Source organism: Podarcis melisellensis (assembly GCF_964234715.1).
Source record: "Podarcis melisellensis genome assembly, chromosome: 16".
Classification (NCBI taxonomy): domain Eukaryota; kingdom Metazoa; phylum Chordata; class Lepidosauria; order Squamata; family Lacertidae; genus Podarcis; species Podarcis melisellensis.
The window spans coordinates 565,500-584,397 of record NC_138533.1 but is presented as its reverse complement, the minus strand read 5'-3'; the positions used below and the strand labels follow the sequence as shown (position 1 = coordinate 584,397).

The 18,898-nt window shown below is 49.0% G+C and overlaps 1 protein-coding gene across 1 annotated transcript in view; it reads right to left on the bottom strand.

Moving 5' to 3' along the window:
- The window catches only part of LOC309358381 (sodium/potassium-transporting ATPase subunit alpha-2), a 44,718-nt gene extending 27,133 nt beyond the window's left edge, over positions 1–17,585 (bottom strand). The window contains exons 1-5 of the mRNA XM_081891368.1: positions 17,345–17,585; positions 9,238–9,339; positions 7,926–7,985; positions 6,108–6,311; positions 1,818–1,931 (exon numbers count right to left, since the gene is read on the bottom strand). Of these exons, the coding sequence (XP_081747494.1) occupies positions 1,818–1,931; positions 6,108–6,311; positions 7,926–7,985; positions 9,238–9,339; positions 17,345–17,356 (492 nt within the window). The 5' untranslated portion in view covers positions 17,357–17,585. The remainder of the gene's footprint in view (positions 1–1,817; positions 1,932–6,107; positions 6,312–7,925; positions 7,986–9,237; positions 9,340–17,344) is intronic.
- Positions 17,586–18,898: the final 1,313 nt, after the last annotated feature.

Here is an 18,898-nt window from a genome sequence, read left to right as displayed (position 1 = left end):
GAGAAATCTGAGGGCTCCCTTGGACAAAAAACAAGGACCCCAGCCAGGAATACCAGAGCAAAACAGCAGCCAGGAGGCTTGGTCTTTCTTGAAGACTCTCACGACAGGACTCCCACCTGCCACCAGGTGGAACAAGATGGAAGCCCCCAACAAAAGAGAACCCAAACTTTTATTAGCTGCTAATCCCCATGTTACACCCCCCCAAACTACATCACTCATACATCATGGTTACATCATGAAAGGGGATGTCTGGTGGCAGTAATCTGAGCATCCTGGACGCTGCCCCATGGTTCCCCTTGCCCTCCACCAAACACCTATCAAGTGAAACAAAAAGATATTTACATTTCCCTGTTTCCCAGCCAAGTTCATCCCACCTTTTTGTCTTCATCTGGGTTTGTTATTTCTGGAACGGCTACCTGTCTGGCACTCAGGTATCAGGATACCAGGGATTATCACTCAGGCAGAGGCGAGTGCGGGGTGTGCCACCTGTGGGGGCGGGGTGCCCAGCGCAGGCAGGGGGGGGCAGCCACAATGGCACCCTGGGGGTCGCGCTGCCAGGGGCGGTGCACTCTCCCTGCACTCCTCTTCCTCTGCCAGTGGGCAGAGGGGCTGCTGAGGAGCTGAGCTCACAGGTCTATAGGAATTTCTGAAGTTTCCCCAGTGAGCCAGTACAGAGATACATCTATCAGTGATTTATCACATTTGGTATTGTGTAGCAGAGGCCCTTTGAATAGATAGGAAGAAACTGTGATGAAGTGTTTTGTGGGGACAAATCACAAAAGTAATTGTGCTGATTTTGGTAGTGGGCTTCATGTGCATGAGATCTGCTGGAGGGGCAACCCCCCCAACTTATACATAAATTCCTGCAATAACATGAAGCGTGCGGAGACTTTCTCTGCCCTTCCAGGTGGCAAAACCAGGATGCTTTAGAATAAAGAAGCTGAATTATTATTTTTATTATTATTTATTAAATTTGCAGGCTGGCCTTCACACAAAGATCACAGGGCAGCTCACAATATAAAACTATGAAACGAGAACACAAAGCACAAAATAAAATGAAAACAACGGTTAGCTCTGTCAGTGGGGCATGGGACTCTTAACTTCATGGTTGAGAGTTCAAACCCCACGTTGGGTGAAAGATTCCCGCATTGCCTTGCAGGGCATTGGACTAGATGACCCTCATGGTCCCTTCCGACTATACATTTTTATGATTCTATGATCATTACAAACCAATAATCCCTGGGAAGAACTGAAGGTTGCACAAAAAAGGCAGCCTTGACCAGAGGGATTGACTTGCCCTAAAATCATATTTACACTCTGTGTGTATGCGTGTTTGTTTGTGTGTGTGTAAACTGCTTCAATATTTTAATTTAAATTAAAATTAATTTTAATTAAAAAGCAAACACATTTTTAAAAGTAAATACGTAAATCTTGTCTCAACCACAAGAGGGCAGTGGAGAATGCCTGTTGTATGCTCATTGATCTAGTCCTATTCTGGTCTCCAACCCTCTTTCAAAACCATCCTTTTGCTGAAAATATTCAAATACAATATCTAGACGTGAAAAAAGGGAGGCATGAAAAGAAATTTGGTAGCTGGAGGGCCAAGGAGGAGATGGATGTGATATTTGCTATCAAGCTGCTTGTGTGTGTGAATTGAGAAGGGGAGCCTCTGCAGTCCTGGTCCCACGTTGTGGGGGGAGGAGAATTCTTTTTAAAGAGGATTTCAGGAGGGTGGACTAGATGATCCTGGGGGATCCCACCCAACTCCACCGTTCTATGAAAAAAAACGCCTGAGACGCGTGACGGGGCCTTCTTACCTGTGGCACCATGTTCTTGAAAGAGTCCATGATTTTGGAGCTCTTGGCCTCCTGGTAGTAGGAGAAGCAGCCGGTGACGATGACGACGGCCGCCAGCACCACCCCCAAGTAGAGCTGGGAAGGAAAAAAAGAAAATATCAGTGGAAATCTAAAATCTAAAAATGACGGACAAACTAGATGATCCTTGGGGTCCCTTCCAATTTTACAATTCCATAAATCTCTCTCTCACGGATGGGAGGTGACTGAAGTGATATATATATATATATATATAGTCAAGAGATATATAAATTTCGTGAAATGAATAAAATAAATGAATTCCTCAGGGAATAAGCCCCCTTTATCTGTATTTTCCCATCTGCCACAGAGCAGACCCCAAAATGGCTTCTGAGGGGAGTCTCACCTAAGCCACTGAGGGAATTTATTTGTCAGAAGGAAGGGAAGAAGGAAGCATTTTCCTTCCTTTATTCCTTTTTAAAAGGGGATTTTTCTCAAAGGAAATAAGCTGGCGATAAGACCTCCCCATTCACAAATGTGTGGCTCTGAAAATACTTTTAGCTTTTTGTATAAACCTGCTTTAATTTGCATAAGCCTTGAGTCCCAGTCTGGGGAAAGGGTGTGTAATAATAATAATAATAATAATAATAATAATAATAATAATAATTCCTGAGGGAAAGCTAGAAACCAGCTGCAGCCAGTGGGTGGAGAAAATTTGAAGCTAGCTGGGCCAACAGCCAGACTCAGCCCAAGGTGGACGGCGAGGTTCCTCATCTGCTTCCTCATTTATTAATTTGAGGTTTATATGGCATCTTAAAAAGCAGAGACATCGCCTTGCCAACAAAGGTCAGTATAGTAAAAGCTCTGGTTTTCCCATTAGTGATGTATGGAAGTGAGAGATGGACCATAAAGAAGGCTGATGGCCGAAGAATGGATGCTTTTGAATTATGGTGCTGGAGGAGACTCTAGAGAGTCCCATGGACTGCAAGAAGATCAAACCTCTCCATTCTGAAGGAAATCAGCCCTGAGTGCTCCCTGGAAGGACAGATCCTGAATCTGAGGCTCCAATACTTTGGCCACCTCAGGAGAAGAGAAGACTCCCTGGAAAAGACCCTGGTGTTGGGAAAGATGGAGGGCACAAGGAGAAGGGGACAACAGAGGACGAGATGGTGGAACAGTGTTCTCGAAGAGACCAGCATGAGGGAGGCAGTGGAAGACAGGAGGGCCTGGCGTGCTCTGGTCCAGGGGGTCACAAAGAGGTGGATGCAACTAAACGACTAAACAAGAACAACAACAACAAGAAGTAGTGTGGGGCCCAGCAGCACGGTCGTTCTTGCCCAGCATGAAATCCTCCATCTTCTGTTTTGGAGGCTCCTGCCTGGGCCCCCCTTCTGTTCAGGAAGTCTTACAGTGTAACCCTACACAGGGCGAGGCATGCAGGGTTGCAAATACCGCCCTGGGGACAGGATGAACCCTCCCCGCCTGCTCCGTGGCAGGTGGGCTGGGGCTTCTGGCGTGTCCCAACGAGTGACCAGCCTGTCCTGGGATAACCCTACCCCAAGGTGCTGGACGGAGACCAAGACCTTTTGGGCGCATGGCACTGCTTGCATCAAAACCCCCCCGTCCCTCGCTCTTTTGCCAGGCTGTGAATGCAGGAGGGACATTCTCGAGCGAACGCAGCCTTTGTCCGCTTCTGAGACCTGCTGTCCACACAGAGCGAAATACCAAAGCTTGGTGACTGAGCAGCTGCTCTGTGCGTGGAGGGTCAGGGAATCTGAGAGCTGGAAGGGACCCAAAGCTGTCCTTTCTCCTGTCTCCTTTTTTCCAGACTAAACATACTCAGCTCCATCAACCGTTCCTCATAAGGCTTAGTTTCCAGCCCCTTGATCATCTTGGTCTCCCTCCTCTGCCCACCTTCCAGCTTGTCAACATCCTTCTTAAATTGTGCTGCCCAGAACTGGACACAGTATTCCAGGCGGGGTCTGACCAAGGCAGAATAGAGTGGGACTATTACATCTCTTGGGACGTGGGTGGTGCTGTGGGTTAAACCGCAGAGCCTTGGGCTTGCCAATCAGAAGGTCGGCGGTTCAAATCCCTGCGACGGGGTGAGCTCCCGTTGCTCAGTCCCTGCTCCTGCCAAGCTAGCAGTTCGATAGCACGTCAAAGTGCATGTAGATGAATAGGTACCACTCCGGCGGGAAGGTAAACGGCGTTTCCATGCGCTGCTCTGGTTCGCCAGAAGCGGCTTGGTCATGCTGGCCACATGACCCGGAAGCTGTACGCCGGCTCCCTCAGCCAATAAAGCGAGATGAGCGCCGCAACCCCAGAGTCGGCCCCGACTGGACCTAATGGTCAGGGGTCCCTTTACCTTTACCTATTACTTCCCTTGATAATAATAATAATAATAATAATAATAATAATAATAATAATATATTTATAAAAACAAAAAAAAATCCTTCCAGTAGCACCTTAAAGACCAACTAAGTTAGTTCTTGGTATGAGCTTTCGTGTGCATGCACACTTCTTCAGATACACTGAAACAGAAGTTTCCAGACCCTTCTATATAGTGAGAAGGTGGGGAGGGGTATTACTCAGAAGGGTGGTGGGAACCAAACCCTTAAAACCATGGAGAAACCTGGCCTGAACAAAGACATTGGATTCTTATCTCATTATACATGACAAAGCCACTTTTCACCTTCTCACCCATTGCTTCTTCCTGTAAGACCTATTGCAGTCGTTAAGAGTCGTCAACAGGCTCATCACAGCTATCTGCCAATCACCCATTCCCACCACCCTTCTGAGTAATACCCCTCCCCACCTTCTCACTATATAGAAGGGTCTGGTAACTTCTGTTTCAGTGTATCTGAAGAAGTGTGCATGCACACGAAAGCTCATACCAAGAACTAACTTAGTTGGTCTTTAAGGTGCTACTGGAAGGAATTTTTTTTGTTTTGACTATGGCAGACCAACACGGCTACCTATCTGTAACTGGAAATATATTTATATTCTGCCCTCCCCAGCCAAAACCGGGCTCAGAGCAGCTCACAACAATAAAAGTAACACAATCTGGACACTAGACTTCTGTGGATGCAGCCTAGAATAGTGTTAGCTTTTTCATTGCTGCTGCATCACCCTGTGGACTCATGTTAAGCTTGTGGGTCCCATCCTAGAAATCTCCGAGGCTAAGCTGCATGATTATAGAATTGTAGAATTGGAGGGGACCTCAGAGGTCATCCAGTCCAACCCACAATATGCAGGAATCACAGCTAAAGAATCCCTGACAGATGGCCCTCCGATCTCTGCTTAAAAACCAGGGGTGGAGTCCCTCAAAGTCAGGGGTGGACTCCAGCCCCAGCCCACATGGCCAGGGGGTCAGGGATGGGGATGGGAGCTGGAGTCGAGCGACACCTGGGAGGCCACAGGTTAGTTGCCTCCTAAGCCCCACCCAACGCTTTTCTTGCAAGATCAGGCAGCTTGTTGGACAGCCGACTCCTGATACTGTCCTCCCCTCCCTGGGCAAGGGCCCCGTTGACTCGTGGGGGTGTTGGAGTCCAGCCCCTTCCAGAGGGCACCCCACTCAGCCCCATGTGGGTCTGACCAGTGAAGGGGGCCTCCTCTGCCCTTATCCTGACCTGCGTGATACATGTGTGATAACCGGGCAAAGTTCAATAGGAACCAGGCAAAGTTCAATAGGATGCAAAACCCTTAACAGTTTGGGACCAATTTGCAATATTGCCTTAGCTCACATGTGCTCACGCAACTGCACTAGTTCTGCATTCATAAGAAATCACTCTTTTAGTGTGGCAGCACCCAGACTTGGAACTCCCTGCCTCTTGACACTATCCATGCGCCTTCACTGCACTGCTTCTGCTACAAGCCTGCCTAGATATGTAGGGGTGCTGACATGTGCTTTAACCTGGTTTTTTAGCTTATTGTTGATCTTAATGTTTTTTCATGTTTTAAATAGTTGCTTTTAACTGTTTTTTTCCTGCTAATTTTACTGTGTTTTTTTTAAACTGCTTTGAGTTTTGTTTTGTTTTTAAACCAAGTGGTGCATAATATTTGTAAAATAAATTAATAATTATCCAGGTGTTGCTATGAGCATTGCCTGCCTGAACCCTGGAGAGATGCTGCCAGTCAGTGTAGGCAGAATTTACCTATATGGACCAATTATCTGATGCTATTTAAGGCAGCTTCCTACATTCCTATTTCAACCCTGGGATGATGGGAGTTGTAGTCCCAAAACAGCTGGAGGGCCGAGTTTGGGGGTGCCTGTCTCGGGGCCACGAGACTTACGTTGTCGTTGGCCGGCTCATCCTCCATTGCCGCTTGGATGCTGTAGGCCAGGAAGCAGAGAATGGCCCCGATCCACAGCAGGATGGAAAACCCCCCGAAGAGCTGGCGGCAGAACTTGACCCACTCTGGGGTGGTTGGAGGAGGGGTCAAGGCGTTGGGGCCGTCCTTGGCCAGGATCTCTGCTGCCCGCGTGTTGGTCAGGCCCTGGCATGGAAGGAGACAAAGAAAGAAAAAAGGAGAGGGCATATTAACCTGTGTGGTGGAATCAGGGGGAGGCCAAGGGCCACATTCCCTTGTAGGCAACTTCTCGGGGGCCAATGGCTGCAGCTGTTTACTTTCCAACCGTGCAAAGTTCAGAGGTTTCTCCAAACACACAAAATGTCTCCATTCTACAAGCAAGCAAGAAGCACCAACTGCATAAACACTTAAAGCAAATAGTTCCCCGCACCCCAGAATCCTGGGAATTGTAGTTCTGTGAGGGGGCGAACTACTGCCCTTTGCTTTATGGAGGATAAGACTTCACAGAGGAGACTAAGGCTACCAAATGTCCCCATTTCCCGGGGACAGTCCCCGGATTTACAAAATCAGTCCCCATGCAAAATCCTACCATTCCTATTGAAGTTGAAAAGTGTCCCAGTAGGACTACAAGAAGCTTTGTAAGGATAAATTTACGAAGCATTGTAAAGTAGAGAAAGAACAGAGATATTAGTTATGAGTTAAATGTAATTGTGGAAGTAAGAAATGTATTTTTAGTGAATGGAAAATTTTCCAATGTGATTGATGGAGGTTAAAAAAAAGATGGTGTAAGATATGAAAGTATGTTTAACTACTGTTGAAAATGATATGTTGAAAAACTAATACAAATTTATATATATTAGAAAAAAGAAGTTGAAAAGTGTCCCTGGATTCATTGGAAAAAATCTGGTAACCTTAGGCTAGTAGCCAAAATGGTGCCAGCAGTGCTTATGAATATTAGTTGCTGGAAATTGCAGGAGGGGAGAGTGCAGGATTCTGGACTAGGTGGGCCCCCTTTGACCTGGAGCCTCCAGCCCCAGGGGCAGTCTACCTCGATTCCTAAGTTCTTGGGCATATTGATAATAATAATAATAATATCTTTATTGTCATTGCCCCCTCTCAGGGACAACGAAATTACTTGGCTGCTCCATCCACCCAGGTAGGGCACTCCACACAAAATCAAAACAACTATAAAAACACTAATTAAAACAATACAGTATAATACAGCAAGGAAGATTAGATGACTTTCAAAGTCCAGGCTTCCCATTCAGGGCCGAGATCGCTCTGGAGAAGAAGCTGTTCTTGAGACGGCTCGCTCTTGTCTTCATCGTCCTGTATCTCCGTCCCGACGGCAGGAGCTCGAAGAGACAGTGACCAGGATGCGATGGATCTTTTACTATGCCCAGTGCCTTCCTATGGCACCTTGTGGCATAAATCTGCTCTAAGGTGGAGAGTGGGCAGCCAACAATGCTCTCTGCTGCCTTAACATCTCTGCGCAACCCCATCCTGTCCTGGGTAGTACAGCTTCCGTACCACACACATAAGCCATAAGTGAGCACGCTCTCAATGGCACAGTGATAGAAGGCAAGCAGCAGTTTCTGCGGAAGATGGTTTGAGCCACTGGACATGGGTGCAAACTCCAGTCAGAAGGCCGGCATATAACACCCCTCCCCATGGGATAAATGAAAGCCAGGATGCCTTGATACCCTCGCCCGCCCCTCCCCATGCAGAAACCCAAGAGTGGCAAAATGCATTGGAGGGTACATGGCACAGAGAAGCAGCAAATGTTCCCGGTGGACTCACCCGGGACAGATCCACTTGGTACTTCCTGCTGATTTCGTCCAGCGACAGCTTGTGGTCATCCTGGCAAGGGGAGAGAGAAGAAGGACAGGACAAGGGGGGGTAGTGAAAGGCTGTTAGTCATGGGGGGCAGAAGAGCTGAACTTCCTCGGAAAAGGAACAGGATCTGGGAAACCGAGGAGACACATTCCTTCTCGCTGTCAGCGCACAAAGCATCTTTCTCCTCCTGGCTGCTCTTGTGAGAAGGAGACGGACACAGAGAGAGGGGGGGTTCTTGGGCAGACCACCCTCCATGACCCCCCACCCTCCGTCACTTTGCCCCCTCATCACAGCAGGAACAGGGGCGGCTTCTTCCGGCTTGCGGGGGTCAGTCTTAGTGCTCTCAGAGTTGTTTGTGGTGCTATTCCTACTCCAAGTAGACCTACCGAAGTTAGCAGGCATGACTAACTTGCTTTCATCCATTTCAGCAGATCTATACTGAGCAGGACTTAGCTGGAGGAAAAAACACCTGTTCTTTATTATTATTATTATTGCAATATTGATTTCAGTTCTGCAGCAGTTTTGAGAGAGAGGTTTTTTAAACCCTTAGCATTTTAGTACAAATTTCTCTTTCATGTACAGTATTTTTGTGTTATGCAATTTTAAGGTGCATATTTTTGCAAGCCATTTCTCCCAAATTTAATGTCTGCTGTTTTCACTAGTATATATATATATTCATTCCCCACCCCGGCTGCTTTTCCCCAATATATGAATTTTTGCACACTGGTTCGTTTTGTAGAAAAGTGCATTGCAAAATTCGGATAAATGCGAATTTTGAAAGACGGGTGTGTTTCGGTTTGCATATTGGTTGAGAAGCGCAAATAAGCTCGTTCCTCATTAAAATACAAGTGAAAATTCATTTCTCTCCCGCCTACTGCTCTGGGCCCTGACAGATCCCTGGCCATGGAGCCTTATCGCGGAGGATAATAAGGCGACCAACCACAATGGCTATCTTCTCCCTCCACTGTCAGAAAAACACCTGTGGCAAGTGCTGCTTTCACACTCAGGTCCTGCTTGGAGGCTTCCCATTGGTTGGCCGTTGTGAGAAGAGGAGGCTGGACTAGATGACTCCCCCCTTTGGCCTGATCCAGCATGTTATTCTTATGTTCTTATGGAGCCTCCCGCTCCAGTGGCAGTCTATCTGGACCCCTAGTTTCTTAGGGGTACTTGGCCGCTGTGGGGAGTCTGGACTAGAGGGGCCACTGACCAGCCTTTATGCCAAGCCTTGACCCCAGCGCTCCCCTAAACAGCCACCCCCGCCAGCGCTTTGACTTACCAAATTCACTTCCTTCTTCAACTCATCCAGCTCTTTCTCCTTCTGCTTCTTCTTCCCTCCTCCATTCTCAGCCGTCGCCCCCGGGGCAGACTCTCGTCCCACCTGAGGGGGCAAAGATGGCATTAGCAGCCCCAGTGGGCAAGAGGGAAAAGGCACCACCAGGCAGACCCAGAGCGCTCTCAGCCAAGGACGGGCGAATCTGTCGGTTTCGTGACCCTCGATGTACAATAAATAAATAAATGTATGGGGTGTGTGTGAAATCCCACATGAGTTTGCTGCTTCTGTAGCATTGCATTCCCAGGAACAAAAAACCGGTTGCTAAAACCCCAAACTTCTCATCATTTCCACCAGATCCCATCCAAGCTGCTTGCAAAGCTGGGAGATCTGGGGATACCTGGTGGGTTTACACTCAGAGTTTTCCTTCTCCTAGAGGGGTTTCCTTTCCAGGTGGGTGAGGCCTGTCTGCCCCTCACTTTCCTCTACAGCACATGCAGAAGCCACCTTCTTGACCATTGGACACCCTCTTGGTCTTGTCCAAGAGCAGGGGTAGGCAAACTAAGGCCACAGTCCAGGAATCAGCATGTTTTTACATGAGTAGAATGTGTGCTTTTATTTAAAACGCATCTTTGGGCATAAGAATTTGTTCAATTTCTCTCTCCAAAAGATAGTCCGGCCAGTGGACCAGCCCCCTGCTGAAAAAGTTTGCTGACCCCTGTGCTAGAGCCTGTCTTCTCCTGCAGGGGAAGTCCCTAAATCACAGAAGGTTAGAGATCCATCGGCTGCCCTCACCTGGTTTAGCCGGCCAGTTGAAGCCGTTCCCGGGCTGTGGCTGCTCTTGCATGCTGACAGTTTCCCTGAGCTTCAATTGAGAGCTGTGTCCGGGGGGGGGGGGAAGGTGGACGAACTACCCCAGAAGGAGCATGAAGTGCTACCCCTCCCCTAACATGCCATATACCCCAAGTTAAGGTGCTCCTGTTAGTATACTAGGACCGGTTTCCCTGCGAGATCACCAGATTGGGGAGTGTGTAATCTGTGGCTGTCTCAGAGACCATTACACTGTGGCCCTATGTACAGGCTTTAAAGGTAAAGGGACCCCTGACCATGAGGTCCAATCGTAGATGACTCTGGGGTTGCGACGCTCATCTCGCTTTATTGGCCGAGGGAGCTGGCATTTGTCTGCAGACAGCTTACAGGTCATGTGGCCAGCAGGACTAAGCCACTTCTGGCGAACCAGAGCAGCGCACGGAAACGCCGTTTACCTTCCCGCCAGAGCGGTACCTATTTATCTACTTGCACTTTGACGTGCTTTCGAACTGCTAGGTTGGCAGGAGCAGGGACCGAGCAACGGGAGCTCACCCCGTCGCGGGGATTCGAACTGCCAAACTTCTGATCGGCAAGTCCTAGGCTCTGTGGTTTAACCCACAGCGCCACCCACGTCCCTTTTATATGCAGGCTTGACCTGGGAGGAAGCGCCATAATTGGACATAGTAGGGCTTACTTCTGAGTAGGCATGCATAAGCTTGTGCCATTATTACACCATCCATGACTGCTTCAATGGGCGGAACTGGCACTGCTCCCAGGGCCACATCATACCTGTTCTGAATTCATAAGAACTTGATTGCTTAGTGTGGCAGCAGCTAAACTTTGGAACTCCCTGCCTGTTGACATCAAGGAGGCGCCTTCGCCGTACTCTTTTCGGCTCAAAACACTCTTGTTTAGGCAAGCCTTGTTTGAGAGCTGATGCAAGTTTCAATCTGTTTTTAGTCTACTGTTTTAATGTTTTGAAGTCTTGAATTATCACCTTGTTGATAACGCAATTGTTTTCTTTTCTTCTTTTGTAAGCCTCTTGGGGACATTTTTAAACAAGCAAGTGGTGGATAGATTTTATGAAATAAATAAAAACATCGTGAACAAATCTGGGACATTTACAGCGGCTGCTGAGATATACAGGCCCTGAATGAAGACTCATTTGTGATCCCGGCATTTCAGGGGGTTAGAAGAGCCGACCGCTGGGGTCTCTTCCAACTCCATGAGTCTCATTTTCAGCAAAACAGCAGAGCCCTGAGTGTGCATTGAGCAGCGGCCTCACGCAAAGCAGCCTTTGCCAAACATCCCAGGCAGGACCCTGCCTTGAATAGCCTGACGCAAGAGCTTTGATGTCTTCCTCCTCCTCCTCCTCCATTACCACCATCATCACTGAGTTACTGATCCTATTTGGCCGGTCCTGGACAGACTGCCAGGGGAAGCTATTATTGTCACGGCATTTCCGGACTGAGGGGACGCAGGAAGTACAGGAGGCCAAATGTTTCTCTCCCCACCTCAGCAAAACTCTTCAGATTTGGACGTACCAGGAAAGTGGCCAACACAGCTGGTTCTCCACTTGTATAGAATAAGTTCGTGGGAGGTGGAAGCAAAGCTTTCGATTTCTCCCAGAAAGGAGACCAGGCATCGTTCATTTCGCCAAGCCCAAAGGATCTGTGCTTCCAGCATCAGTAAAAATAGGAACAGGCAAATCTGCAGGTTTGCCTTTCTCACTTTTCAGTTGTCTACATTTCTGCATCAAAATGCAATTCTCCCCCACTCTTACCTTTTTTAAGAGTCCTCCTGAAAATTCATCAACACTTAAAGCAAATTTCTCCTAGATTGCACATGCCTGTTTGCAATTTTGCCTAACATATGCATTTTTGCAAAGCAATTTTCCAGAATACCTTTTCATATGTTATTTTCAATAATGAGTGGATTTTGGGGCACGCTTTACCCAAATACATGCATTTTTTTCTGCCTTTGGGCTGGAGGAGCACCCTGCAAAATATTGTCACATCCAGTGAGACGCGTGGCTGAGTGGGGATTCGAATTCTGGTCTCACCCCGGTCCAAGTCCTCATTTAATCCTCACAACAACAGCCCTGTGAGGGATGCTAGGCTGAGAGGCCGGGACTGGCCAAAGGCCACCCAGCGAGCTTCATGACTGTGTGGGGATTTGAACCCAGGTCCTTGCAGTTTGACGCTCTAACCGTTATGCCACACTGACTCTCAGACCTCTCTTCCTGCCCTGCGCCACCATCACTCACTGCTGGGGCCTGACCGGGAGAGGGGACGGGGTGCCAGCCACACCATTCCGCAATGCTGAAAGAGGAGAGCAATGTCGTTAGCACTCGGGGCATGTCTTGGCGCGGCCAGGGACCCCGTAGAGCGAGAGAAAAGGCTGGGAGAGAGCGAAAGCACTCCTGTTCCAAGTCTTGCCTATTCAGGCCTCCGGGGCTTTTCAAGGAGGCAGAAAGACCCCTCTGTTCCGCCTGCTTGGGCATTCAGTGCCCAGAGAGACATCTTCTCTCTCCTCCGCCGGGATCTCAGCTTGGCACGCCTCTCCTCTGGGCTCCCGGTGACAGGGAGAAAGTGTGTTTTCCCCATCCTGGCCCAAAAGGAGGGGGAGAAAGAATTGGGCCAGGCAGAAACTCCCTGAGAGAAGCCCTTCCCTTGGCTGAGGTGAGGAGGGACAACTGCGCGGCGGATCCAATGGCACAAAACAATGCAGGGAATGATGGAGCGAGGAAGGGCTGTGGCGTCTGGGGATTTCTGCTTCAGGGAAACAGCCAGGGAGAGGTGAGATGGTAGAAGTTTATAGAATGATAGAGAAAGTGGATAGAGAGATGTTTGTGTCCCTCTCTCCTAATGCTAGAACTCATGGGCCTCCTGTGAAGTTGTGCGTTGGAAAATCCAGGGCAGAGAAAAGCAAGGACTTCTTCATGCGGGACAGAGTTGAACTGTGGAACTCCTTGCCACATGAGGCAGAGATGGCCACCAAGCTGGATGGCTTTAAAAGAGGACTGGGGGAATTCAGGCTTCTGAATATCAGTCACTGGGGACACAGGGCAGAATGAGGGGTGGCTTTAAGGGGAAATTGGGCTTCGTCCAACTGCCTGCAATGCAAAGCTGGTATCTAGCTAGCTTTTGTGGGGTTGTGGTGGACGAAGCAAAGTGGTTGTTTCTCCCAGAGAAAAGGCCAGGTGTTGCTCATTTCCACGCCCCAGGAGGCCTGTGCTTCCAGCACCTGCCCTATGAGCAGTAAAAACTAGGAATGGACAAATATCATCATCATCATCATCATCAATAAGTTTATTAAAATAGCCAAAGGCCACGACAGTTTCATAACAGTTTGCCGAACTACAGGTTAGACAAATGTGCTGCTGTGGCTTCTCATTTTTGCAAGTTCTGTCCTCCACATTTGCACACCAGCTTTTGCTTTCATTTGCTAAGGTTGCCAGGAATGCCAGCTCTGTGGCCCGCGAAGCCACATTTCTCAGCACATTTCCATGGATGTGCTTTGAGTGCATGGTGTGAGGACCTGCTCACAATGCCCCCGTTTTGCATTGAGAAGCCCCTGGGCATTCCTCCTGCTGCCAGGCCAGGCCTTGTCATTCCAAAGCCCCAGGTCCTATATATACATTTTCAACTATTTTTAAACGAGGGAAAATGCATCAGGGGTCAAGTGACTAGGAAGTTGATTCCCACCTCCATCGAACAGAGGTGAGCGTGGTAACCAGGGGGCCAGCCGTGCAAAAGGTGCCAGAGCTGGGGACCCCACAGGGAGTTTGGGGTTCCCCTGTCTCCCCCCCATGGCCACACAGGACCCTGTTCCCAGGTCTCTCTGTAACACGACCCCTGGCAAACCAGAGTTGTTCTTGGCAACGGGGGAACTTTTCCGTGAGCGTTGCGATGAGGTCCTCTTTTTATTTTCTGCTCCTGAATAAACATCTGCATCTCCTGGGCCCGGTTCCTGTGATCCCTAAAGGTCCCAGTGAGGGGTTGGGCCCAGTCCAACGATGTTGGGCACCCCTTTCCCACTGCCCGTGGGACAAGACCGTTTGATTTTGGAAAGGCTCCACAGACAGAACCTCTCAGGCCAGGGACCGAAAGAGGCTTGGTTTTGGAACACAAACATGGGAAAGGAGGAAGCAGATTCATCCAAGTTGGACACTTGGTCTCTCTAGCTCACTACTGACCACACGGACAGGCATTGGCCCTCCAGGGTCACAGAACTTCTTCATGAAGCGCATCATTAAACTATGGAACTCCCTGCCACAGGAGGCGACAATGACTATCAATTTGGATGGCTTTAAAAGTGTGTTGTATACACTCCAACACCTTGCCAATGAAAATAGGGGCATCCTATTCTATTATTATTATTGTATTATTATTATTATTATTATTATTATTATTATTATTATTATTATCATCTCATCCATTTGATTGGGTTGCCCCAGCCACTCTGGGTGGCTTCCAGTATACATAAAAACTTAAACGTTTAAAAACTTCCTTATAGAGGACTGCCTTCAGATGTCTTCTAAAAGTTGTATTGTTATTTATCTCCTTGGCTCGGGGTTTCCACAACTCCAACATTTCTGCAACTGAAACAGGGATGTCCTAAGGAAAAGTGGGACATTCTGGGATCAAATCAGAAACCAAGACAGCTTCTGTCAATCTGGAAACATCCCTGGAAAATAGGGACACTCAGAAGGTCTGCAAATCAGAACCACTGCTTGATGAACAGCTGACTGTTTTCTGACCCCAATCCAGACTTTTGTTTTATTTCACAGGAATCATATACCTCCTGCTTGCGGCAAAGCCTCAGAGATGTTGCAGCAAACTTTGTGCAAAGAAAGGCAGGGGCAAACCCTCGATAGGCGGGTTATGAGCCCTGAGAAATCTTTGGCAAGAGGGGTCCAGTTTGCTCACACGGCCTGGCCCTGGCTGCACCCCGCTTTGTGGCAAAAGGGTGCGTGGAAATGGGACAGGGGGCAAGCACAGAATCCTAGGCATGCAAAGTTGGAAGGGATCCTAAGGGTCATCCAGCCCAACCCCCCACAGGAATCACAGCTCATGTTTCATTCCACTGAATGTAGGGGGCAGAAATCAGCCTCTGTCTCTTCCTTTTTCTTTTTCTCCCCCCCCCCCCAAATATTTTACTGAGGTTCATTAAAGATACATGTCAAGAAGTACAATTAACACAAAGGGGGGGAAATAAACTGAATAAAATGCAAGCTATTCACTATTCAGGTGGCCAGCCCAGGGTGCAGCTATGCAGCAGAAAGAAAAAAAGAGGTTAATTGCACTGCAGAAATACCTCCAATCAGCCAAGTATGGTGTGTATGATCAATAAAGCTTTAATCTCTCTCAATCAACACCCACTGCTCTAATTACCCAAATCTGACCATCACTAAAGACTGGCACATTCATATTGCTTTGGTTGTTTTGATTTTTTTCTTCCTCATGAGACTTCACATAGGAAAAAGCAAGTAGCATAAAATAACTATTCAGAATAATGAAAAAAGCCAGAGCCTCTGTCTCTTCCAATCCCCTCTGTATCGTTCCGGCCTCCACTGCATAAGAAACAACAACCTTGCAGTGGCCCCCAAATCCCTGAGCTCCAGCCCCCATTCTGGGAGGGCTGGTGCCTAGTGATTGACGGGAGCTGGGGGGCCTCCTCCCACCCCTCTCTGCCCTGGTGGCTTCTCATGAAGTGGCTGGAGATGGTGTATTGTTTCAAGTTTCTAGACCCTAAGGTTGCGCTGGAAAACCTACAATTCAGAATCCAAACAAAAACTATCGTCTTTCTCCGGTTGAGGTTTTGAAAGGTTGTGGGGTCTGCCCTGCATGGCTCGATTCTAAATGAAGACGCTGAATGGGACCCAGACCGACTAATCCACCCCTGGCTTGTACCGGACACGGATTCAGATTTTCCCACGGGGACAAGATCTTGTTTAATTAGGAGAGGATTAAAAGTGAATGACAACAAGCGCTCCCGGAAGATGACGGAGAGTAACCACGCAGCGATGTTTCACCACCTACCTTTCCGAAAAAGAACACAGGATCATAGTCTTTTGCACTGATAGGAACCCCGGGAGTTCTGCACTGAATTAGACATCTGAAAATGGACCCCAGGAGTTCCAGCTGCGCTAGATCACAGGTGAATCCTCAGCGGCGTCCCAAACATCTGGGTCAACAAATGCTAACACCCCTTTCTCTTTCCTTTGCGGGTGAGAACCATGACTGTGGAAAAAGCGATCTATAGAGAAGGCAGATGAGCGCCTTTTCTTTTATCTCTTTTGTGGGTGCATACTCGGCAAACAGTTCTGTGGAAGCTGGAAGCTGGCAGTCAGCTTTCCCAAGGAATTATCAACAGTCTAAAAGGAAGAAACCCCAACAGACGCTTTTGTCTTACAGAATATTATACTTGTCTGTTAAATATGCCTCTCTACCGAATGTGAGAAACCAACACATCTTGTGACACGAATGTAACAACACGCTTTGTTCTCCTGCACCTCTCCCTGCAAAATCTGACAGTGAAATACTTTTTCTGACAGCTGGGGGGGGGGGCAGATTTTGCCAGCTGCCGCCGCCACCGGCCGCGAGGTTCTCCCTAGAGGCTCAAAGCGAAGGCCACACTTTGTAGGTGCAAGAAGAACAGCACAGACCTCCCGGCCAGGGGCGAAAAAACTTTTCTGAACTCAAAGCAGGAGTCCAAACACCCCCTCCTCAAAGTACGGCAGACAGAGGGCAGCAGAAAGCAGCCCCGGGACTCCGGTGAATTTCAGCACCATGACATTTACAGCCCTGCTCCTCCGCTCAAAGCAACAAGACGCCCCAAGCCAGTCTACGTGAGCGCAAGACCTAAAATTATTCAATGCAGTCCGTGGACCCGATCCTGCACTCCCCTCTCTGCCAAAGCGGACCACGCCCAGAGAGGACCGCAATCTGCCCAGCCCAGCCACGGCCTGTGGGCTAATCTGCCTTCAAAGGTGGGTGGGAGATATGGAAACGGTTCTTTGGGAACAAACGCACCTTCTGGTCTCCCCGAGAAGGCTGCGCAAACACGCTCCGACCTCCTTCCTCCAACTTTTGCCTTTTCTCTGCCTGTGGACCCTTCCTCCTTGCGCGCCACAAAACCCCGCAAGGCGCGCACCCACACCCTGGCCTTCTCAGGAACCCCCGCCCCAGGTGCCCCCCATTACTTTCCCTTTGCAGTACTTGTTTGCACCCTTGAAGGACCACTACTCTCCCCCCCCCCAGATACGGCCTTTGGGGGCCCCAGAAACAGCGGTACTTACCCCTTTCCCCATATTTGCTGGTGCAGGAGACGGAGGGGACAGGAGAATAGGGGGTGGGGAGGGGGAGACGACAACAACAAAAGGGGTGGGGGTAGCCTATAGGGAGCACATGTAGGAGATCTACATTCAGAGGGGTGGGCCCTTCCTGTCTTTAAATAGACGGCTCGGTTCCTCCGCTCCTTCTCTGGACAGAGGCACTTGTTGAAACTGGATCTTCAGTTGACAGGGGAGAAAGAGAGAGAGGGAGGGACGCCCCTCCTCCCAGAAACCTCCCTCTTTTCCCTCCTGCTTTCCCCAGCTCCCCTGCCCCATAGACCCAGCCCCCTTTTGCAGCGAAACCCCACCTCCCTTCCTCAGGCGGGAGGACTCTCTGCCCACCAGCAGTAGGCTCTGCCAGGGGAGACTTGCCAAGCTGCACCCCCTGCCAGTCCCTTGGCCAAGGAGAAACTGGCCAGCTGTGCAAAAAGTGCCCCTCTATTTCTTTCCCCCTTGCTCTGGGGAGCTGTGAGGCGTATCTCCAAGGCAGGTGACCCATGCCAACTTTCTGGGTCCCTGCCACACCTGTCCTGCGAGGTGCGTGTCTGAACCCACACGCATGTCCAGCATGCCAAGTGTGGTCCTGCACACACACACTGAGAGGATTGGGACCTTTCACTAGCGTTATAAAGTGCCCTTTGTTATGACCACACGTTTGCCCTTATGCCCGCAAGAAGTTCTAACGCAAGAGGACTAAAGAAAGGTCAGTTTGTTTTGTGAAGTGAATGAGACCGAGTACAGGGGTGCCTTGCTTTTTCGAATGTAATCTGTTCCGGAAGACAGTTCGAGTTCTGAAACGTTCAAAAACCGAAAACTCAATAGCCGACAGGATCTTGCACTCAGCCAGAGCTGTGTGGCATGTTCGACTTCCAAGGTGCATTTGAAAACTGAAGCATTTACTTCTGGTGTTCTAAAACCGAAATGTTCGTCAACAGACTGTATCTTGATGCTGCTTCGGAGGGTAAAGTTGGGATATAAGCAGGGCAGGAAATCTTCCAACACGAATCTGAACCCATGGCTTTAAGTTATAAGGAAGGAGATTCCAACTAAAACATCAGGAAGAACATTCTGATGATAAGAGCTATTAGACAGTGGAACAGTCTCCCACAAAACGGTGGCGGACTCTCCTTCCTTGGAGGTTTCTAAGCAGAGGTTAAGACGGCCATCTGTCCTGAATGTTTCAGTTGAGATTCCTGCATTGCAGGGGGCTGGACTAGATGACCCAGGGAGGTCCCTTCCAACTCTGCAATTCCGATTCTATTACCTCAGAAGGTGGGGATTCAAGCGCACCTTGATCAAAAGAGTAAAAGGATCCCCAGCTGTTCCCCAAAGCCTGCAGAAAGCAAGTGTGACAGTTTAACCAAAGGTAAAAGTAAAGGGTCCCCTGACTGTTAGGTCCAGTCGTGACCGACTCTGGGGTTGCAGCGCTCATCTCACTTTACTGGCCGAGGGAGCCGGCATACAGCTTCCGGGTCATGTGGCCAGCAGGACTAAACTAAGCCACTTCTGGCGAACTAG